Source organism: Toxotes jaculatrix, chromosome 22 (assembly GCF_017976425.1).
Source record: "Toxotes jaculatrix isolate fToxJac2 chromosome 22, fToxJac2.pri, whole genome shotgun sequence".
NCBI lineage: Eukaryota > Metazoa > Chordata > Actinopteri > Toxotidae > Toxotes > Toxotes jaculatrix.
The window spans coordinates 6836791-6860748 of record NC_054415.1 but is presented as its reverse complement, the minus strand read 5'-3'; the positions used below and the strand labels follow the sequence as shown (position 1 = coordinate 6860748).

At 40.9% G+C, this 23958-nt stretch overlaps 1 protein-coding gene across 1 annotated transcript in view; it reads left to right on the top strand.

Annotated features, from left to right (window-relative positions):
* The first annotated feature begins 1651 nt into the window (after positions 1-1651).
* col7a1l (collagen type VII alpha 1-like) overlaps positions 1652-23958 on the top strand; it is a 52092-nt gene continuing 29785 nt past the window's right edge. Inside the window, exons 1-28 of the mRNA XM_041030596.1 lie at positions 1652-1748; positions 5951-6148; positions 9262-9442; positions 9561-9720; positions 11228-11321; positions 12637-12810; positions 13159-13322; positions 14058-14187; positions 14313-14429; positions 14796-14951; positions 15356-15472; positions 15581-15727; positions 15849-15968; positions 17376-17534; positions 18297-18410; positions 18563-18712; positions 19203-19340; positions 19682-19828; positions 20251-20370; positions 20743-20889; positions 21043-21327; positions 21502-21641; positions 22153-22276; positions 22930-23073; positions 23213-23400; positions 23503-23577; positions 23789-23806; positions 23900-23926. Coding sequence (XP_040886530.1) covers positions 6073-6148; positions 9262-9442; positions 9561-9720; positions 11228-11321; positions 12637-12810; positions 13159-13322; positions 14058-14187; positions 14313-14429; positions 14796-14951; positions 15356-15472; positions 15581-15727; positions 15849-15968; positions 17376-17534; positions 18297-18410; positions 18563-18712; positions 19203-19340; positions 19682-19828; positions 20251-20370; positions 20743-20889; positions 21043-21327; positions 21502-21641; positions 22153-22276; positions 22930-23073; positions 23213-23400; positions 23503-23577; positions 23789-23806; positions 23900-23926 — 3612 coding nt within the window. The 5' untranslated portion in view covers positions 1652-1748; positions 5951-6072. The remainder of the gene's footprint in view (positions 1749-5950; positions 6149-9261; positions 9443-9560; positions 9721-11227; positions 11322-12636; positions 12811-13158; positions 13323-14057; positions 14188-14312; positions 14430-14795; positions 14952-15355; positions 15473-15580; positions 15728-15848; positions 15969-17375; positions 17535-18296; positions 18411-18562; positions 18713-19202; positions 19341-19681; positions 19829-20250; positions 20371-20742; positions 20890-21042; positions 21328-21501; positions 21642-22152; positions 22277-22929; positions 23074-23212; positions 23401-23502; positions 23578-23788; positions 23807-23899; positions 23927-23958) is intronic.

The window sequence follows — 23958 nt, the reverse complement described above, 5'->3', positions numbered from 1 at the left end:
AAGCAACTTGTGCCAGAGGGGAGAGATTCCACATTGAGGTGTGACATTCACTGACACTGGAGCCACATGTAGTTTGAATTAACAACCATGTACCACTAAGACTGCAGAGTGTGCATTTGAAAATCAGCATACTACAGTGCTGCTGTGTTTAAAGCATGCACAACCCGTTGTAGGAACTGATATACCGTACTCTGTGTGACGTCCTTTTGATGTGTCATGAACTTTAAATTGTTTAGGCATCAGTTTCCCTTTACTGTAGACACATTTAAGGCAAGACTGAATGGTGATTCTTATTTATTTACCCGTGTAACTACTGGTTTAATATTTGTGATTTGTTAAGTGAACTTCCATTGAGAGTCTATTCCCATGTATGCAAATACTGTATACATGTATTGTTGTACCTTCTCCCATTTCTTTGCAATCATCTCAATCTGCACCTCAGCCGGTTCCTCCTGTGTGTGTGTTGAGTTATAGCATGTCAAGACTGACAGCTGGCTAAACCCTATTAAACTGGTCACCACATTCCTGGGGTCCACCATTAAAAGGTGACCCAGTGGCACAACATACACAATACACGCACACACACACACACACACACACACACACACACACACACACACACACACACACACACACACACACACACACACACACACACACACACACATACACACACACATACACATACACACACACACATACACACAGGGGCACACACCAACTGAGAGGGGCTTGTAAAACATGACAGATTTATCCTCTTTCCTCTCCTTTCTGTTTTGAGAAGGTGTTTGCTGTACAAGCTATTTTGGTTGGGTTTATGTGTGAGTATACAAACCTTGAATACAGAGGTATGTGTGGAATACAAGAGTTCATGTTTCAACAAATTGACCTTGGCTGTGTTTGGTAGTTTTAGTATCTGGTATTTTCTTTATTTGCAAAGGCGGAGTAAATTTTGTTTAAACCCTAACCCTAACATCAGCTATAGATTTATTTTTTTTCAAATTTTTTTTTATTACCTTGTGAAACACGCTGTAAAAGACTGGGTCAGTAGCATGTCAGATCTTTAATATTATTTGCACCAACATGCAGAAGTTGCTCATGGGCAGCCGAGACAGTTTATGGTGGATTCCTTACTCAAGGAAGATGCAACTTACAGTGAGTGTAGGTGATGGCAGACTAAGCCTCCAAGTATATGTCATCATTTTACTTCACCGCTTATTCTATTACACACACACACACACACACACACACTGTAGCACAGTAGTAATGCATTCCTTGCAGGGTTAAAGCTCACCAGTAACCCCCACCTTTCTTTCTATCTGTCTCTCTCTTTGTCTATTTCTCTCTCTCTTTCTCTCTCAGCCAACAGGTTGCAGCAGCCTCACCCCCACCCCTCTCCCCCAAACGTGTCTGCACTTCAGCAGAGCCCTGAAAAGAAAGTCTATGTCATCCAACCACTCTTACACACATTCAAACCCACCTTCCTCCTCGTTCACTCAGATACAGACACCTGGATACACACACTGATTCTCTTGTACCTTTCAGTTTATTATCAGTGCACGATTTTTTTATGATTTTATTTATTTCGTTTTTTTCTTTTCTTTTCTTTTCTTTTCTTTTCTTTTCTTTTTTTTGCTCCTCTTGGATGAAACTTTTTTCGTGTGTATTTTAGGGGATATTTTTCCTCTCTCAGCACTCAAGAGATCACCTGGATTGGGAAGATAATGATGATTCACTTGTCTGCACTGGTAAGTGAAAATGTGTGGGCCCATTTTAGGGCCATAGTCAAAACCCATTACTTTAACTGCATTTTAAAATGGTGCTTTATGGAATAGTTTTGAATTCTTAACTGCTTAGATACCCTTGTTACAGCCTAAGTGTCTGGACTAAGGCCAACACATTTTTTTATACTGAGCCTTTGCTGCAGCTCTTTACTGTACAATTTCCCCTTAAACAGCATTACTTGTCTGATATCAGTGTTTGCTGGTTGCCTCTTTTCCCGTTGTCTCAATTGCTTTTATGTGATAAGGGACAGTAATTGCTACAAATGTACCACTCCACTCATTCTTAGAGCATGCACTTACAAATGCACACTGTCTGTGCGGTGTGGATGTCCTGCATGCACTCATGTGTATGAGTTAATGCAGAGATTTTACACCTCCAAACTCAATAGGAGCAGAAAAACATTATGCCATACGGTCATGTCAGTGTGTTCATGCATAATAAGAGCATACCAGGTTGTTTGTGAGAGCATTGTCAGGAGATGAAACTATGGAGAGTGAATTGTGGGTGACCCCCCCATGCGCAGACTTGTCTGATTTTGTTGACTGCAGATGCATAGTATGAATGCTGCGTATGAGCGCATGTGCTTTCACTTGTTAGTGTGTGTTTTAGCTGTGGATCTGATGTGTGTCACAAAAGACATCTGCTATCATGCATTATAGTTCTGAACTGTGTGTTTGTGTCTGTGCGTGTGCCTTTTCACTGTTACCAGTTTCCCACCTACAGGGATAATCCATCCTGTGAAGTGGTGAGGTGGAAAATACCATTATGTAGAAATAGCTGACGTGCCGTAAGACTTGCGGGGCATACAATGTGTGAATGAGTGTGTGTGAATGTGTGTGAGAAAAGGAGATAGGGAACAGAGAGGGAGTATAAGGGCCAGGGACAGTAAGTTTCATTTTGTTACATTATTTAATCCTGTCAGGGCAGCAATAAACTGAAGGCCCTGGACACAGTATACACACTGTCTCCTCAGGGAGGCTGGACAAAGTGCTAATGATCCCAGTGTGATGTGAGTGATGGATGCAATCTTGTGTGATTTTTGGGGTGCTTGCGAGCACATTGTCTGAGGATTTGACTTAAGCTTACGAGCAGACATTGCAGAAATATTAAAATGAGCTGTGATTTTTAAGCACGACTCCATGGATGGCAATATCTGCCCTCGTGGTTTCCAATGGATGAACTATAGTGACTGTGGTGATCTCTTGACTTTTCGCAAGTGCCGTCATCAGGTCAAATGTTTCAAAGTCATTTAGATGGATGCAAACACACATTTATGTTGAGCTAGAACCAAGGCTCTTTTATTTTTGCACATTTCTGAGCATTAGTATACCCTGTTTGCTTCAGGAAACGTCTTTCACCTTTGGCCATGATAACAGGAAAAGAAAGAAGCTCACTGAATTGTTTCATCATATTGATGCCTCTGCATACCTGCTGCTTTTCTGAACACTCAAGCAAACCTATTTAAAAATCCCGCTGTAGGATAGATACAAGATACTGTGTAATTCTGCACTGGCTGTCAGTCATGAAAACACACGTTTGAGTTTGTCGACTCTGCTCTTCAGTAATAAGATGATACATGCAGAGACAGATCTTAGATCTGCATTGGTATGTGAAGGAGAGAATGAAGTTTTTTTTGGCTGTGTTATATTAGAGTTCAAGCCCTGCCAGGTCTTACTTCCATCTGCAGGGGATGTAAACTAGTCAGCCTTCAGCCATTCTGACTTTGTCAGACCAGGTGGTAAAATCACATGGAGGAATTTTCTGGAATTCACCTTGGTTCGCATTGAACTGATTTATTTTTATTTCAGTAAGATATTAATTTTATAGTTGAAATTGATTGATTAATGCTATGTGAGTCTTTAGAGCCAAAAGAAATTTGTTGTGTTTTCATCTCATGCAGAGTAGCTGAGTGAAGGCAGACCTCTCTTTGATGTTATGCTTATGAATTTGCAAAAGCACATGTCCATACACAGTATACACACACACACACACACACACACACACACACTCAGGCACACATACACACTTATGTGCAGACGTGGAGGTTAGAAAGCTAATGTGAAACATAACAGCACGAACCATTTCCCTAGATCACAGTTAATGCGTTGAACGTGTTGCTCTCTGATGGAAGTTCATTCATTTCAAATGGGATAATCCTTTACTGCTGCATGATTCCTTTGCCACCGCGTTGTGCGCTGATTTAAGCATTGGATTTGCTCTACTTAGGCATTGATTACGCTCACTTAACTGAATGTTGTTGGAGCTTTTTCTGTTGATACACTTCTGTTACTGTCATTGGAGTATACTTCGATGCTTGCTTTTAATTATCATCTTCTATGGTGCATGTCCCATTGGCAGATAATATGCCTTTAAAGCAGCTGCAGCGTCTCAATGGGACTGGACTGCCTCCACTCAGTGTACCATGCCAAGTCAAAACCAAGCTGTAGCCTCAGGGCTAATCTCTTTCATGGTAACCTGAAGTTTCCCCTGTCTGTCGAGGAAGAAAAAGAGGAGGCTTTTCTGTATCCCAGAGCGTTACTGTACCTCCATTTACTCTCATGGACAGCTAATACTCTCCCTCCATCCAGATTTGCTGTGAAGAACAGCTATGCTTTCACCGGTGAGGCTCATCTGTCTGAATGTCCCCGTCCTGCTGTCATTTCTTACAAACACTGCCAAAGACCATCTCCATTCACCTGTCTCCTACACACCCACGGCTGAACTTTGATGATGTTGAGGTCTGAAGTATTGGTGAAGAGAAGGCTAAACTACAGTCAGTGTGTTGTGCTGTATGTGGAGCTTAGAAACAAAAAGAACCGTGCTTCAAAAATATGATCAGAGTGAAGCAGAAATTCAAATCTTGCACATTTTGCATCACAGACAAAACAAAATCAGGTGTTTGTGTGTGTAAGCGAGTATGTTTTCATGTGTCTGACCTTGTAATTGTATGAATGATATGCCCACATGCAAGTTAGGATAAGAATTTCATTCACATGGCGCCTCTTTACCACAATTTTGGTGCCCTGATACCAAAACACACACACACGCACGCACGCACAGACAAAAAATAACAGAGGGCAGGTGGAAACTGTAATTAGACACACCTGGTGCCCATAATTGCAGATTTGCCTTGGTGCTAAGTTCTTTTTGACCAAGTCCAAGGTAGTATGCACACACACATCGGAAGTGATTAGCCATGCTGTCTCGATCTTGGCTTCGTAGACTATTACCTCTGCAGTGTGAGTTCCAGGCCGTTGCAGGAGAGGACATGTATACATGGCTCACAGGTTTGGCTGACCAGTCAAAACATCTTTTGCACTTGTGGAATCCTGCAAGAGCTCCTCTGAACCTGTTAACCGAAATCTTTCCAGCAGCTACTGTTTTGATTTTCATCAATAAGGAACAAAAAATTCACAGGTTTGATCCCTTTTATATAAATGACATGTTCTTATCTAAGCAGCATGAGAATTTTATGTCTTAGGATTTTTTTTCTTACATTGCAAGTTTTTTTTTCTGTCATTGCACAAATGTCCTTAGTAAAAAAAATAAGGCATAACGCTTAAGGTGCCCGTGAATGGCAACTCATTTCAATTTACGAGATGTTACAGAATTTTTATTTTCATCCGTGAAGAGTCTGAGCAATGTCAACAAAACAGTGGAAGAGGCTCTGCTGTGTAAAACGGCTACAATAGATTATTGGGGCAATTACTTTTAATGTTCACATTTGTTTGGACTTCCAAAAGGCAGCTTTTAATAGCTGGGCTCATACTGGACAGTTTAAAAGCCCCTTTGATGCTTTTATTCCCTGTGTGCCATTGGAATCTGTTGTAAAACTGTTTACAGGGAGCACGCCTGTCTGCAAGTGTACACATACAATGATGGGAGCTAGTACAACACTTTTCTAAATTAGCCCAACAGAATCTATAGTAGGCTGTAAAAACATGGAAATTACATTTGATTTCAGTGGATAATAGTTGCATTCATCCAAATTGCATTAAAAAGTTTAAGTGTTTAAGTTTTTTTTCTTTTACAAACTCTTATGAACTTGCAAAAGCTTTACTGCTGCATGAGAATCAGAAGTCTGTTATAAATTTTAAAAAGCTGATGTTTTATCTTTGAGTGCCTTTGATGACTTAGTCCACTCTGTTCATCTGTACACTTTCAGATAAGAGGAAAGAAGAGTTGGAATTGATGATCGTAGAGTGGAATTTAGAAAGGAGATTTGTGAAGAGAAGAACTGGGAGGCGGAGCGGGTGATCGAAGGAGGAAGAGGAGGAGAGGAAGAGTATGGGCTGCTCTTCTGTGTGGATCTTTCTATTGTCCCTGTCTCTGTCCCATCAAAGAGTCACAGCACAAACTGAAGGTAACTGATAACACCTTAATAACACACACAGACACACCGTGTAAGTTCTTTTTTCTATACTTTTTCACTTACTCATGTATTCATTTATTAGAATTTCAGTCAGTGAATTTTCAGTCACCTTTTTCTTCAGTCATTCCCTCTTTAAAATAAGTTTCAGATACAGCCTTACATGTTCCATCAGTTGCTTAATTCTTTAATTCAAAACCATATGTCTGATTGTCAGAAATGTGCACGGGTCTATGAATCAGACCACTCGGATACTCGGGCCAGAGAAAGGGCAGGCGCTCAATGAACACAGTCTGTGCAAGAGCTCCATCATTAAATCTCCACACCTGGATTGGTACACGGGGCAGACGCTAGCCCAGCTTCAGTTTTTCTCCAGACTCTGTCTGTTCAGGGAATTTAAACATCTGCTAGCCTCATGTACAGTACAACAGCACTCTGTCTGGCAGGCTGTCAAACCCATCCCCTGGATACAGAACCTTAGCCTCAGGTGCTATTGGATGTCACCTAAAGGTCAATCAGCCAATCAAAAGTTAGATTTCCCCCACCTGGAATGTGGTTGGCAGGAAGTGATTGGTAAAGTTGTTGGGCAGAATTATGGAGGCATAAAAATAGCCCGAGGGCGTATTTGAGGCTACAGCTCCTTTGCAACTGTTATCATTGTTTATTCTTGACAGTATTAATTCAAATGCCATCATAGCGTTGTCCATAACAACCCTTGGGGTCTATAGTGTTTAAAATTACACACAAGAAGAGGTGTGTGGCTCATTTTGAATTATTAAAAGAACTGACAGCTTAAAGCTCCATTAATCAGGATTTTTTATATTAACAATGATTCAAATGACCACTGTGAGGAACCATCTGAGAATTATCACCCAGCTCTACAGAGCCATGGAGAGTCTTTGCCTCTTTTAGGCTAGTGTTTTTGTTTTGGGGTGTATAAATTTACCAAAAGAAGCAGTCTGGACTTGTCTGTTAAATCAGACCAAAATCAAAGAGGCTACATTTATAACTATGAGGCGTAATACCTGACTGTAACGAGGAAGCAGAGGCTTTATTTGATGAGGTGATGAGACAGTATCGTAGACCCTGAACCACATATTCCAACTCAGAGTTCAGGAACAGCAGTTCAGAATCAGTCCCTCTGGTTGACCCAAGTGTCAACCTTGTGTCCAGGCAGCCAGTGTTTATCCACCGACTGCCCCAAAAAAGGGTGGGAGTGTGGCACTGGAAACAGATCCTGAGGAAATGTGCATTTGTCACATCGACTGTTAGGAACATTGCCAGTATTTGGTCTCTCTATCATTTAATATTTCTGCTCTACTCTAACAGTTTGTGCCTCTCTGCAAATTAGTTTCTTCTTCTTAGATGAACTTTTACATTTGTTTGGATAAAATGTGAAACTGATGGTCCTTTGAGATCCTTAGACCTGTGCTCTCTGATAGTTTACATCTTTTCTCTTGATCTTGTTGGAGCCGATTGCAGTAGTGCATCATTATTTCTTAGACTAGTTCTCTCCTGGCAGATTTTTCTGCAGCATATGCTGAAGCCACTGAGCTACATCTAATGTGTAAATCAATGGTAGTCTAGCACAAAGGTGTATACAACCTTTGAGATATCAGCATAGATAACCTTGAAGAAAAGCATTCCTAATCCCTCAGCATGTGTTGCCTCCTTATCTTAGGCATGTGGTTCTCACCTGCCAGCCCAGACAGACAAACTTCTGGATAATTGATCTTGTTTTCTACCTCAGTCTGAGTCTGTCTGACAGAGACCGACCTCCAGCTGCTTCCTCTGCTCAAAGTCTCAACCATATTTTATGTGCTTTTACAGAAATCTCTGGAGTAGAAAATGTATCCCAGTAAATGGAACAGCCACGTGTGTATGCTAGGGTGGTTGGCTGCCTATGTGAGGCTCGGCTCAAGATGGAAAGGATGAACATTGTTGTATCCTGTGAATTTGCATCGGTGGTTTTAACTGTGTTTTTGGCATCGGTGATGAATTGCTGAATATATGACATTAAAGCTTCCATGTAGGCAAAGATAGTAGCTCTGCGCCAGAGAACGATCCAAAAATGGAATTCCCAAAGCTATTTTATTTCCTTGGTGCATGGCCAGAGATGTACAGGTGTGTGAGGGAGAACATAATGTTAGGTCGCCATGGGCTGGAGACATATGTCACCCCTGGTGAATCCTGGGATTGCAGCCAATGGAAGAAGGGTGAGATAATAGAGGAGAGAAAGCTTGGTAATGAAATAGAGGACAGGAGAGAAGCAGAGTTATCACTTAAAGAACAATCAGTGGTGCCTATCTCTTTTTCACTAACCTAATCAATGCTGTCGTCACTGAGAGTTTATTGCATATGTAATGCCAGAGTATTGACTTGGTGGGCGTTTGCAGACGCAGCAGATTTCTGTGTGGAGTGTGTGCGTTTGCTAGTACAGCACTGTATATCTGTGTGGGAACGTATACAGGCCTGTGCATCAGGAGCTGCAAGAGCATATGCATGTGTGTGGGTGTGTGTGCATGTAGTCAGTGTACACCAGTGTACCTTTGTGTGTGTCTGACTTTTCAACTCAGGCATTACAAAAAAGCATCTGAATCCTTCCAAATGCGGCAGATCTTTGTGTTAAATGCGTTTGTTTGCTTGAGCAAGGAGACTGACCCTGATTTTGGGTGTGTTTACCTTATTATTCTAAGCGTTCCTCATCGCTCTACTAAAGTTTTATTGCTGGAGTGCTCAGAATATTGATAGTCTCTCTGGCTCACTTGTGTCTCATTAAAAATTCATGGGGATTTGTGCGGTGCTCTGGCTGCATGACAGAAGCAAATGAAAGGAAAACCCTGAACATGATGGAACAAGACTGCTATCTGGTGGTCACTGCAGGAATAAAACAAATCTCTGAGTTTTGTGGCAAAATTATGAGTCTTATCCTTTAACCTTTAAAAGGATTTACTTTGGATTTCATTTGATTATGAAAAAAAGCAAACAGCTATCTTGGATTTTAGTTTAGTTTCTTTGCCTTTCTTGGAAAAAAAAACAGACATTCTCTTGCTCTTCCCTCATTTGTATTCATACACACACTAATTCGTCCATTCTTCTTCCCTCAGCATGCAAGACGGTGGTACAGGCAGACATAGTTTTTCTGGTGGATGAGTCATGGAGTGTGGGTCAGAACAGCTTCTCCGGTGTTAAAGGCTTCATTTCAGCCATCGTCTCCTCCTTCCAGGACAGTGTGGTGGGAGCTGAGGGGGTCCGCTTCGGCGTCACTGTCTTTGGGGATGTCCCGAGGTAAAACACAAACGGAATAACAAATAATTAAAGAGCCTCTTTCCAGTTAACAGTGTTTGCATTACTTGTTCCATCATTCCTACACAATCCAGTTTTCTCTGTAATCCCTTCCTTGCAGGATGCGGATTGCTTTGACAGACTACAGTTCACTGGAGGAGGTGCTCAGAGCTATCAGAGACCTGCCGTATGAAGGTGGATCCAGGAGGATCGGCGATGCCCTCCAGTTTCTGGTCGACCCTGTTTTCAGCCCTGCCATCAGTCGAGATCATGCCCCAAAGGTACATGTGATCATGTGACATACCCATTCAGGGCAACTGCCTCTGTTTGTGATACTGTGATAGTTTTGTATCCAATAAGTATCTACAGCAAACTTTTTACATGTGTGGATACACAAGCAACAGGGAAATGATTGATTTGAGATTACAACCCACACGGCAAAGACTTCTGCTTCCAGTTGGCCAGCAACATGCATATACTATATGTTCTGGCCCTGCGTGAAAGGAAATTACTAGAGAGGAGTCTGTATTTGTACTCCACAGGACATAATGGAAAAACAAACAAAACAAACTGGTCTGCCATTTTCACACCACTGCGAATCAGATTAAACTATCTTGTTGTTTAGTTTGAATACAAATTGACAGTGTGTCTCATAGAAAGGTACACCTGGCAACAGATTTTGCTTTGTTTTGCTTTTTCTTTTGCTTGGGGACGACGCAAAAGAAAAGGAGAAGGTGGTAAATTTTCCATTGCAGATCCGGTTGGCTGAACACCGGTCGATAAGGGACGACATGTGCCAACAGTGCCAGACACACTGCAAAAAATTCCAAGTGATTGACCTCCTTTGTCACAGGGTCTTTAGAAGTGATGTGTTCAAGTGCTGCTGGTCTTAACCTTGAACCCTGACCTATATGCAACAGTCAGCAATTTAACTAAACTTGTCTCATGAGTGCCTCTCAAATATCCAAATGCACTTTGTTTCCAAGAGCTCTCTCAGCTAAATTTCTCTGACAGTCTAAAGCTGTAGCGTAGTCTCAGTATAACACAACTGGTTAGCATTCCAATCATCTCTTTATCTCTGAGTGTGTGCGCGAATCATTTTGCAGCAGCACCCTTGACGTGGGAAGGCAGAGAGCTGAGGATTAGGTTGATATATTGAATTGTACAGCCAGAGCACATGCCAAGAGGCTGCTACAGTCTCATGTCGATGCTTTCTAGCCTCCGTCTTCATTGACTGAGGGGTGAACTTTGAATGAACTGAGTAAATTTTCCTTAATGGGCAAATTATCAGTCTCAGTTCCAAGCCAGCATCCTGAATTCCATTTTGTCTTTGGGTTTGATTTATTTAATTATGTATTCAATTATGAGCTAAACCATGTCAAAAGTCCATGGAGGCTTTAATGAGCATAATGCTGTTTAGAAGCTTTTGCTTTCTGTGAAAACAAAAGATAATTTGGAGGGTGGATTTAAACTCCAGTGATGTCAACAACAGGGAAAACCTGTTTTCATGTTTTTAAGAATGCACATTAAAGGTAGAGACAAAGCTACTAAAACTGACCCCCGCTTGCATAATCATTTTGTTTTCTGAAGACTGCATTTTCACAACATGAGGCAATAGAAATTAGTAGATAGATTTTTGACAAGTAGCGCTCACTGACATTAAAATCCCATAGATCATAGATTTAATCTATGAATATATGGTAGTGTTAATAACATATCTTACTGTTGAATCTATATATAATGTTGAATGACCCTACACATGTAATTTTCTGTCTCTTTTGTGTCCAGATTGCTGTGTTGATCACAAACGGGCCTTCAGACGACCATGTTGATGCTGCAGCCAGAGCTGTAGCTGACAATGGGATTTCTCTCTTTGCAGTAGGTGAGTGTGGAAGTTGATATTGTGAATTCCTTCAACATCCCCACTGCAGAGGGCCCCTCAGATTTTATCCGAGCTCTGCCGGCTTATCTGCAGTGTTTGCAGTTAGAAATTCATGTCCTGTACATTTGAATTCATTGGATTCAGTGTGGGTATTTGTGAGTAAGTGTGAGATTCTTGGTTCTGAGTGTGTGAGTGCACTCATGCAGGTGTATGAACTGTATATGTATGTGCAAACATAACAGCATCTATTAAATATGTATGTAGGAATAAGTGATTAATTCAATTCCTATACTGTATATGTAAAGGTGTACTTTCTGATACTGTGTGTTGCATCAGCAGAGCTACTTCAGCTTACCTGCTAAAGAATACACACAGCTTTTTACCCATAAGTTTACTTACACACATAATACCCTTTTTCTCCTTCCCACACACACGTATAAGCACACAAGCTCACAACTTCCTCCCCTTAGCTGGGAGCAGTGCAATAATTACTGCTCATTAGCTGATGGTGTGCTAATCGCAGCCATTTTTCATTAAGCCACTCAGTGTCCCCCATCTACACCTCTGACACCAAGCCCTGCTCCTCTCATTCATCACTTCTCACCACAGAGAAGCTCCACACCATCTTGTGTACTAGTCTGAAAACAATGTTTGTAGAGCCTGTGTCGCAGGGATACAATATATTATATGTACAGATATATTTGCCAACGTGCATGTTCTCTACATAAAAAAAAATTGTAAGAAAAAGCATAAACATTTATCTTGTAAAGGTGCTGAGCCCAAACAACTGTAACTGTGAATTAACTCTCACAAAACACTTGCAACACAGTCATCTGCTTCTGTTCAAATTTCATCTTTGATTCATTAGGACAGCACGACTTTTTGAGCCCAGACTGGCTCTTTATCAGGTGTTTGTCAGGGCCCACTTCTACAAGCTGGGGCCTTACAAGCAAACATAGGCTAATACCATAACTTGAGATAGGCACCAGGAGCCTTTGATTAAACCTGACTATTTCTACAGTATGCATGTGCATGGGTATCTACATCTTTTCATGATTTAAATGAAAGCACTCAAAATGCAACAGCTCCCCCTAGTGATGTCTGTGGGAAAGCATGTGGAGAAAATGCAAAGAAAGGATGTCGAACATAGGAATAACACATCATTTCCCTTTTCACCTCTAATAGGTTTTCACTTTTTATTATGTGTTAAGCAAGTAAAAGAATATCAGTGGTATAAGTGTTTAAAGACTACTTTTGTTGGATCTGCTTTGTCCCACACTTTTCTCCTTTGTCTCTTTGTCTGTCCTGTGACCAGGTGTTAGGGGAGCTGATCAATCAGAGCTGAGGAAGGTTGTGTCGAAGCCACATGAGGAGCACTTGTTGCTGGGCTCTGACTTCTCTTTTCTGGAAACCATCCTTCCTAAACTGTCCCGCAGAGTGTGTTTTACAGCTTCTGAGCCACCGCGTCCTGTGAAAGCTTCCCAGCCTGGTGAGTAAATACACACACACACACACACACAGTGTGAAAGCAAACTTCTTCATAACAAACTGAGATTTTTTGAGTCTTCTAACTGCCTTCATACTGACTGTTGTTTTCATTTTTATATTGATGAATTGTATTTCACTCTAAAGTGTGAAAAGTGCTAAAAATGAATAATAGTTGTCTATTCTTTCACTCTACACTGGAGCTTTCTAAGATGGATTCATCTTTCATACAAGTTATATGTCCAGACCAACTTGCATTTTTCTTTTTCCATCTGCATTTCCCTCGCTTATTCTGTTAAATTTATATATTTTTTCATCTCATTCCTCTTTCTGTACCTTCTCCCACTTCCAGCTGAAGAGCGTGTAGTGGGCCCTAGAGACCTGCAAGTCAGTGAGTTGGCCCATAGCTCCCTCAGACTGACGTGGAGCCAGGCCACAGGTGACGTCACTGGATATCGCCTCCTGGTCACCCCTCTCACCTCCAAGGGACACCTAATCCCCCCTCAGCAGAGACAGGTGAGGGACTGTGCATATGCATGGTGATAGTAGATGTTATCGTTTTGAGAATGTTGTCAGTTTAAAGATTTAAAGTAGGTCAGGGCATAGACAGAGATAGAGCATAAAGAATCTGTCAGATCCTGTAAAATAAAACTCCATTGCTTGGTTTAGACTTGTTAAGATCACTTTGTAACATGAAGCGCAGATTCTAAAACAACTTCAGAAAAATGTTTTCAAGCAGAATGGAGACAGACACACTGTGTCCTGAAGGGGTAACAAATAAAAACATCGACTGATGCAGAACTGGAATAAGTGACACATCATAACACTGATGTCCATTTCCCCAAAACCATCTGTGCTTCTGTGCTTGTAGATGAATCTTTTCATGATGCTACTGCAGTCATACCCTTGACAAACAAAATTATATTACAGAAGCACAAGAGGAATATTTTAGTCTCTGCATTAACTAAGTCACTGCTGGAGGTTTACTGAAGCAAACACTTATATGGGAAGAGGGGATATAAATGTATTTTTGTTTGAGACAAGATATTTATTCAAGTACACTTTTCAGAAGCGTTTGTCTGTGTCATTGCCCTGTCTCTGGGTATTTCTCTCTTCTACTCTGACTGCATCCCACTCTTGATTAATCATCTTACACTGCACTTCATTCTCTCAGTTTTTCTCACACAAACACACACACACATACACACACTAAGCTCCACTTTTTCCTGCTGTCTTCTGTGTATATAACAGATTGATCTGAAGGCAGATGTGAGCACAGCCCTGGTGACAGAGCTGAGCCCAAAAACAGACTATTCCCTCACTGTCTATGCCATCTACCCCAGCCTCATAGGAGACTCTGTGACAGTCACCGTTCAGACAAGTAGGTGTCACACATCAGTGCATACTCATGCATCGGTTAGAAAATACAAAGATACTATATGCATATGTATGCATGTCTATTTTAAAATTTGCTGCACCACCTTCCCCTAAGTCTCTCTCTTTTAGCCCCTTTGCCCCAGGTGTCGAACTTCCGTGTTATTGAGGAGGGTTTGTTCTCTCTGCGTCTGGGCTGGACACCACCTTTAGGGAAGCTCAGCGGATTCAAGATCTTCATTCCAAGATGTAAGCTAACACTACACCATGCAACTGTTTTTTGACCCAAGAGCTAAAGTCGAATTCTTCTGCAGACCAATCTGTAAATATCAAGTATTTTGGACTATTTATCATCATAATAATATACCTCAGAGATGTCCCTGCATTGAAAATTGTTTTAAAGTAGTTTGTAAAGATGCATCAATTAAATCTGACATTTGAGTTAATTTAACCATGTTGAACTTTGATTTATTTGTTGAATGAAGGCCATTATCAGTTCAGAGCTGCTTTTCATCTTCTTGATCTAACATCGGGCAGTCAGTGCCACAAAAACAAGTTGCTCGAGACGTATATTTCTTGGGTATTGATTTGTTTGGATTTATGGTTGTTCTGCAGCCAACAGACCAGGATTTACTTATGAGCAGCTGCTTCCTGGAGACACCTCCTCTCATGTGATTGACAGCCTGGAGGAGGATAAGAAGTACACCATCAGTATTTATGCTGTTTACCCCCAGGGACCAAGCGAACCAGTTTCAATAGTGGGCAAGACATGTAAGTTTATAGACTTCAGTGAAAATTGTTTAAATTACATTAATTTACATAAACAGGAATGCCAAAGATCAAGACCACACTTTTTCACACATAGTCCATTTATTTATCATAGGTAACACTTACTACAGAGAAACAGCCTGGATAGCTGTAGCTAAACAATTCAAGTCATGCAATAGAATATGAAACAAGATATAACACAAAGGACCAAACACCAAGGTGTAGTACCATAATATATCCACAGTAGGGTGATATTGTTCTAGATAAAAATACCTCCAAGCGTTAGACCTATTACAAACAGTTCAATTCTCATTTATCTCTATTACCATGGTTTTGTGGCTCACTAAAAAAACAAAAATGAAGTGTTAAATATGTTTGTGTTTGTGTGGATGGGATGTGTTTAACAGTAAAGCTGGTACCAGTTCAGCAGTTCCTGGTCCAAAACGCCACCACAGACACTGTCCAGGCGAGGTGGACTTCAGTTAAGGGCGCTACAGGATACCGTCTGACATGGTCGTCCCCAGGTACTGGTTCCACTATGTTAAAATGCCATGGTACCATGGTACCATCAAATGAAAACTTGCTGCTACTTTGTGACATTCAGTTATCCAGTGCCTTGTTATGTCTTTTAGAAGGTCACATTGAGAACATAAACCTCGGGGACACGTTTAACTTCTACATGATCCAGGGCCTCCACCCAGGCTCTGAATACACCATTACCATCAACCCCATCTTTGGTGACATCGAGGGGCCTGTCACCACCACCAAAATCAAGACACGTAACTAGAGTGTTTGCATGAAAGTACAAAGATAGACGAGTGAGTGGTTACAGAATTAAAAATATGGTATTGAAAGTCCCTCAACCTCCCCCTTCTCTTTCTCTCTTTGTCCCTCTGTCAGTGGAGAGCAGTGCAGTTCAGACCCTGAAGGTGTCTGCTGTGACCACCAGTACTGCTGTCGTCTCATGGAACAGTGTCCCAGGAGCCACGGGATACAGACTGGCCTGGGGACCCACCCCAGGTGATTTCACATGTTTCAGACTTGCCTTCTTTACAGCACAGTATTCATATGGTGATAGGATCCGTTTTTTCTAATGATACATCTCACGATTCATGTACGTTCATGTCTATATGTTCTTAAGATACAGCGTACAGCCCCATGATGCCTGTCTACAGCAAGTGTAGAGTTAAGGCAAAGCAAGTTTATTTGTATAGCATGGGTATTTCTAAGTGCTTTACATAATGCATGAACATAAAAACAGAAAGGGAAAAAGACCAAAAAACTGCTTAAAAAGAACAGCATGGAATGAAAATATTAAAATGTAAATTAAAAGAAATCTTCTGAAGTAATTTTGCATGTCAAGAAGAGAGACTTAAATACAGAAAAAAAAGGGCAAGATGGTTCATGATGAGTATTTAAGGTTCAGTCGAGGACAGTGCAGAACATACGTTTTTAACCCGGACTTATAGGTGATCAAAGTCAGAGCAAGTCTAATATTCTCTGGAAACTTGTTCCAGCTCTGTGATGCACAGTAATTAAATTCGTCTTGTCCATGTTTAGTTTGCACTCTGAGAACAGTCAGCAGCCTGCTACCTAATTATCTGAGAGGTCGAGAGGGATCTCATGGTAAAAGACAGACAGTGATGTATTTTGGTCCTAAGCCACTGAGAGATTTGGAGACAAGCAGCAGTATATGAAACTCTATTCGCAGATACACTGGAAGCCTGGATTGGTTTCTCTAAATCCTGTCTGGACATGAATCCCCTGATTCTTGTTTTTAAGATGGTAGAATGTGGACTTGTGTAATCAATTTGACATTGCTATTCAACACTACAGCAAAGACTTCTGATTTCATTCTTGGTTTTCGGAGATGAGCACTCTCATCCCTCCGTCTTTTGCACCAATCTCAGTTATCTCAGTTTTGCCTGCCTTTTGCAGGAGAAAGTCCAGGAACATACAATCATTTCATTTTGTTCCTTGCACAGAGAATCCATATGACTGTTGTCACATGGTGACAGAGCAAGATGAATTTTAGTGTCTTCTGCACAATAATGACAATTGTGTTGTTTTGTTTGATGTGCATATAACTGTTAAATAGAAGAAGAGTAAGGGATATTTTCACATTGCATTTCACATGCATGTTTCTTTTTCTGTTGTTGCCCAGCGCTTTTTCTTCCAAGGGCTTTTGAAATGCCAATTTTTTTCCCCAATGGACACATCCACCCTGCCAGTCTACCAGGAGGATGTGTCAGGTGCTGTGAGGAAGACGCTTTGATGAAATACAAAAGGGGAAAAAAGAAGGAGGATGTTGTTTCCAGAGAAGGGTGCACTGATGCTCAACCAGAGCTCACACCAATAGCAGCTCAGTGATGAATAATCAAAGTAAAAGGAATGTGACTTTATTGTCAATGTTAACGTTGTTTTCAGAGTTTGCTGGTCGGGACCGTCCCAGGCAGCTGGCTCTGAATGGCAGTACCACAGAGTACCACCTGAAGAATGTAGCCCATGATACGGAGTATGTCCTGACTCTCTATGTGCTGTTTGGATCCGTGGTGGGGCCCGGTATCACTGCTACCTTCAGAACTTGTGAGTACCAGCGTTCATCATATCTCCTACACTAATATCATTCATTCAGCAAGTGTGGTGCTAAGTCAAAACATGATGTACTGGTGAAGTTGTGGGAGCTTCACACCTTCGTGTCTTTGTCTGATTGATAAGTCATGTGCCCATTTTAACCACCATCACTTGTCACTTGTAGTATGTGTCAGCGAGTGCGAGTCAGCAGGGCTGCAAGTTGAAGACTTCAAACAACAAAAGTCCAAAAGGGTTTTATTTAGACTTCGGCCTATTTTTACTTCCCTTCTGTGGCACAAGCACTCTGGCAGTATAAAAGACTTCATCCTTTCCATTCATAAAATTACAATTAAATTAAGATAATCTGGTTTAAAAGTCCCAGAAGGTCAGCGGAAAATGACTTAGGAGGAAAAAAATTGAAGAGAACTTAACCACAGCCACCAACACAACACAATATAAGCTAATTGCTAGCTCTGCTGAGCAGCTCACAGGGCAAGATGTAATTGTAGCAGTGCAAATCAAAGCACTGCTAAATAACAGGGACTAGTTTAGAAAGGAAGAAATCAATCAGTCAACCATAGTGCGGTATAGCCTAAGCATTTACATATATTGTAAAATGTGTATGTGTGTGTGTGTGTATGTGTATCTCTAGTCATGTCTGTCAGATTTTCATTTGTCATTAATCTTTGTATGGCACACAGTAAATAATATCATATATAATGTATTTACAAAATCAACTACAGGCTGTTGATGTTATTTCCTCCCTCTTCCCAGCTCCTTTGGGTTATGTGTCAAACTTCAAGGTGACATCCTACACCAGTACCTCCATAGATGTAGAGTGGAGTCCCATTGTAGGAGCCACTGAGTATAAACTCTCTTGGAACACAGGTAAGAGCCTTTTCCTGGGCCTGTGTTTTAACTTTATGTTTTTTACCTGTCAGACATCATGTCAACCCCTTTAAAACCTTTACATTCATTTGTGCACTGTATGAAATAATAAGTTTGTGTATTTATCTGTCTGTGCACTGGCATGCTTGCAGATGATAGCAGACCACAGTCCCGTTACCTGGATCACAGTGTTCTCTTCCACCGTATCGAAGACCTGAACCCACAGTCCACTTACACGATCAGCATCTGTGCAGTATACGGCAACTCAGAAGGACCAGAAATCTCCTTATCTCAGCTTACAGGTATTGAACAGGAATGTGGTCTCACAGTTTATTTTAATTTATCATGATTCATCTTTAGATTTAAATAGTTCTGTGCAGCTGTGCACCCATTGTAATTAAATGGGTAGGGACACTGAAGTTCTCCATCCGATGCCACGGCACCCTTGTGGTGTCTTCATTTGACTGACAAGTCATGTACTTTGGTCTTCCCATTTTAACCACAGTTCCTGTTGCTGTCACTTGTAGTATGTGTCACTGAGTCTCAAGCAGCAGGGCTGCTATCATTTTATCACTGTCACTGTCAAAGTTAGTGTGTGTGTGCCAAGTTTATTACACTGACAAATGGTAGGGTCTGTGAGTCAAGCCACGGCAGCTCATCCAGCTCAGAGATTTTAGATAGGCCCCTTTTTTGCATAATGATTTGAACTGACAGTATCGTATGGTATAAAATTAAACCAGGATGAAAATGATATCACCTGACAGGTTATTTGGTGTTTTTTTTTTCTTTCAGCTGCTATCTCAGACTCAGAGCCAATCCAGGCAGTGAAGGGGGTTAAGGTTGTGGACATTGGTGTCAACTCCTTCACCTTGTCCTGGAGGAAAACACCAGGGGCATCTGGGTACAAAATATCCTGGGTCCCCTTCCTGGGTAAGGGACCAAACGCTATACAGCTAACCATGTGTCCTTACACCCTGTGATACATACCTGCATGCATGTATATGAACAGGCAGACAAATATTTGTACTGTGCCTATCATAACCTTTAATTTTACTGACTAAAAATATTAAGCACTTCCTGGATATGTGCATCATTTTTCAATTTCAACAACTTGTTACTATCATTTTGCATAATGAGAATTTACTCTTAGTTCTTAAAAAAGACCCCTGTGGCTTATTGTGTGAGAGTTTCAGCTGTAAATGAGTACTCAACAGTGTTGTTTCACACTCTCATTATCTCTATAAGCTGGATTTTATTATTCTCTGCTCTAGGGGGTGATGAAAAGTCCCAAGTGGTATCTGCTGCCTCCACTACCTTCACCATCCACAACCTGCGGGAGAGCTCAGCTTATAAAATCCAGGTGTCGTCTATGGTGGCCAACAGGGAGGGAAGCCCAGTTCTGGTCACTGCGCGCACCTGTAAGTCCTGACGGCCCCAAACAGCGAGGAACACCATGAGATGTGGTTCTGTAACTCTATGATTTTTTTTTCCCTAGTGAAAGTCCCATTTATCTTTCCTTCATTAAATTATCAAAAATGCAAAAGTCGCACATTAAAAACAGTTTCTTCACCAATATCATTATCAGATTCAGTATTTTCTTTATTTATTTACTTGGTCACAGCAAGCATGCATACTGGGTTGAGATATTGGAATCTGGAGAGAGAAATTTGGAATGGTGATTCCCTAGTGTCCATAATGACTGTGAAATTAATTAAGCCTTAGACTGAAATCTTATTCAGCCAAAGTAATAATGTTTTTTTTCTGTCATTCAACATGCTGTATGACTGAATGAGTCCATCAAATATGGCCCTTTGTTTTTTTGTGTGTTCGTATGTTTCAGTGGATCTTCCAAAAGTGAATGGCTTTGCTGCTCTGAACACTACAGACAGCAGCACAGTCCTGAACTGGACACGAGTAGCAGGCGTCTCTGGTTACCTTCTCTCCTGGAGGCACATCTCAGGTCTGTGGTAAACCACAACATAAGTTTCACCCTCATTTTACATTCATGCAATTTTCAGACAAAATAGTTCAGCCTTGTCAGGAGTACTGTTTTGTTTAAAGCGGTATTGGTTTTAAAAATCAATATTAATTTGAATAAATTCCAAGTGCAGTGTGACTTTAATGGCTCCCTGAGGGGGTTTGAGGTGGAAGTGGCATGACAGCACAGCACATTATTGCAATGTGTTTTGAATCTCAACATAAGAACACTTTTGCTGAAAAGGGAAAGATTAAGAAAAACATTCACAACTGACTGAATTGTGTTTTGATATTCCAGGGATTAATAGAAACTGTTTCTCTGCAACAGCAAGTTCTTCTTTGTGTGTCTTTTCAGTGTTGGAGACGAAATCAGAGATCCTGGGTCCTGGTTTCACGTCCTATAAAATCAGTGATCTCCTGTTCGGCAGAACTTACATTTTCACCATTAGGCCTTTGTATGGAGAAGTGGAGGGGCCTATAAGCACTGTGTATCAAAGAATATGTAAGACATTACTTCAGTAATGAACATGTAGTCTAAAGACATGGGTTGTATTGTGTGTTGTTGTATTGGTTGTTTCACTCAGTGCCAGTAGTTTGCAAATATTTGGGAGGATTTTTTTTTAAATCAGTTATGTTATGGCTCTGTGCGTCTCAGTGGGAGAGGATCCTCCGGCGCTAACAGTCCAGTCTGTGCCAGCCACAGTGGCCCCCAGTTCCCCTCATATCACGACTGCCTCGCAGACTGCCTCCGTCACCAACACAACCATTGCTCACACAGCCACCAGGGCCACCCGGCACCCCATTGCTGTGCCACCAATTAAAACCATAACCACCAAGAAGCCTCCTGGTCAGCCGCGTGTCACTGAAGCTAAAGCAGCAGCCGTCACCTCCTTTCAATTAACCACATCCAGTGCAGAGAAAACAGATCCACCACGACCAGGTATTCTAAGCAGATCAAAAGCTGGCATTTGTTTTATACAGTAGATATTGTTTTATAATTGAAAGTGATTTATATGATCAAACAGTGAATTTCCTAGTTATTCACACTGAGTGGTGAATGTGTGTTTAAGGTTTGTGTTTTTTGAATTTTTCATGTGTTTCTGTGTTTTGTCAGTGTGTGGTAAGACCAAAGCAGACATAGTGTTCTTAGTGGATGAGTCCTCCAGCATTGGCGTTAATAACTTCATCAAGATGAAAGACTTCATTTTCCGAGTCGCCACTTACTTCCCCATCATTGGTCCTCAGGGGACGCAGGTTAGTATCACAGTCAAAACTTTCTTTGTATTCTCTCATACTAGCTTAATGTGATGTGTTGAAGATGTGGCTTGAGGTATTTACTGTGGTCTTTTTGGCCCTTAGTTTGTTCAGAGTTGCAGGACGACTACAAATTGGGACTGATTACAGTGATTTTAAATGATAATAGATGCCTGCAAGGTAGCAAACTGATCCAGCGAGTCTACTGGATCAGACCATTTCCATTAGCAGGAACATAATGAACATTTCTGTCACCAAATGGGTATAGTCTTACTCAAATACTGGCAGAATGGACAAACAAGGCACAATGCCACACAGCTGGTAATGAGGCTCAGTAATAAGTGGCATCTGAAGAATAAGGTAAATGCATCTGATAATGTGTAGTGTGTCTGCGGAGGATGGATATGAATAAAAAGTTTCATCACATTCAAGTTTAAATCATTGGAATAGCAGCGATGACGACGATGGTATGATGATGCGCTGATGATTTCTTCCATCAATTTTCTCTCAGATAGCTGTGGTTCATTACAGTGATGAGCCTCGAATTGAATTCCGTCTAAGTGACTTCAAAGACAGAAACTCTATGCTCAGGGCGCTCAGAGCTCTACGTTACGGAGGGGGCAACACCAAAACAGGTTAGTGACACTCACGCAAATGCGCACACTGCTTTGCCTCCTGTCATGAGATGGCAGCTAATTCTTATAACACTACTTAGGTCCTGCTATGTAGAAATAGAATTACAAAGTTAAATTTAATCATTTCAGTCAGAGAAATTTATGGATATCAGCAAATAACAGGATGAACGTCAGAAGAAATAATCATGTGTGGTTAAAGTCATTTTGTTTAAAGTTGAAAGCCCACACAAGACTCTGCTATGAAAAAATTTAGTCTAATGACTAATTCACAGAAATAATATTGCTGCAAACAAATCAGTTTAGTCTGCCAACATATAACAATAAAACTGCTACTAACAACATTATCAATTACGCTGCCATTACCTTCTTAATCAATTACTTTGTCTATAAAATGTCAGAAAATTGTGAAACTTTTCCAGAGTGAAGTCTTCAGATGTCTTGTTCTGTACAATGAAACCCCGAAACATTCACTTTACAATGATACAAAACAGAGAAAAGGAGCAAATCCCCACATCAGAGAAGCTGCATCCAGAGCACGTTTGGCATTTTTGAAAAATGACTGATACGAATTATTATCTATTATTATCAAAATAACTGATAGACTGATTGATTGATCAAATAATTGTTTCAGTTCTTGTCTTTAATGTCTCCAGGAAAAGGAATCAGCTACGTTCTGCAGGAACTGTTCCAGGAGTCTCTTGGGATGAGGCAGGATGTGGCGCATGTTCTGGTTCTGATTACAGACGGCAGAGCCCAGGACAATGTGGTTCCACCCTCCAGAATTGCCCGTGCGCTCGGTCAGTCGAAGTTATTGTAAAGACTCCAATGATGGCTTTTACTGTATCTAAAAATCAGATATGGCAGAGCAATGTTGTACACGTTTATCCTTAATGTCCTGTCTGGATGATCACGTTTTGAATCTGTCTCTCTTTGCAGGTGTCAGTGTTTTGGCAGTGGGAGTTTCTAATGCAGACGTCGATGAGCTGAATAAAATAGCAGCTCCCACCAGCTACAAGAATATCTTCTACTCACCAACCTTTGATGACTTTCCTTCCATAGAGAGAGAATTTATCAACAGCATCTGTAGTGAGGAGCTCCTCTCCGAGTTTAAAGTACATGACAAGGTAAGACAAAAGCAAAGCAAAACCACTGTCTTTCTCTGTAGTCTATATTATGTCAGCTGACCAGCCCACGATGCATTTCTTTTTCCTCATTTCCATTGTCAGTTTGCTCAGTTGGACACTCCGACTGGTGACCCAGAGGAGCTGCTGAAGCCTCAGGGCCCCTGCCCCTGTGTGAAGGTTGGTAATTCAGAAATAAAACACTAGACATAAATATTGTTATTGCTTTGAACAGACAATGTGTCTTTTCTTAATTTGGATCCTGGTTTAACCTTCATCAGTGAGTGCTGACATTTATCTGAACTTCTGACATATCTGCTCGTTTGATTAATGAGTTCTTCTCCTCACTGATAATAAAGTATTAATCATATTAATCGTTTGTTTTCCCCAGGGCCAGAAGGGTGAAAAGGTGAGTTAATTAAAACATGTTAAAGATTACATTTAAATTCATCTAAGAGCAGTGCAATTTATTTTTTTTTTATAATCTTAATCTTTCTTTCAGGGGGATGGTTTTGGTCTTGGAGGTCTGGTACGTTTTTTTTTTTGTTTTTTGTTTTTTAA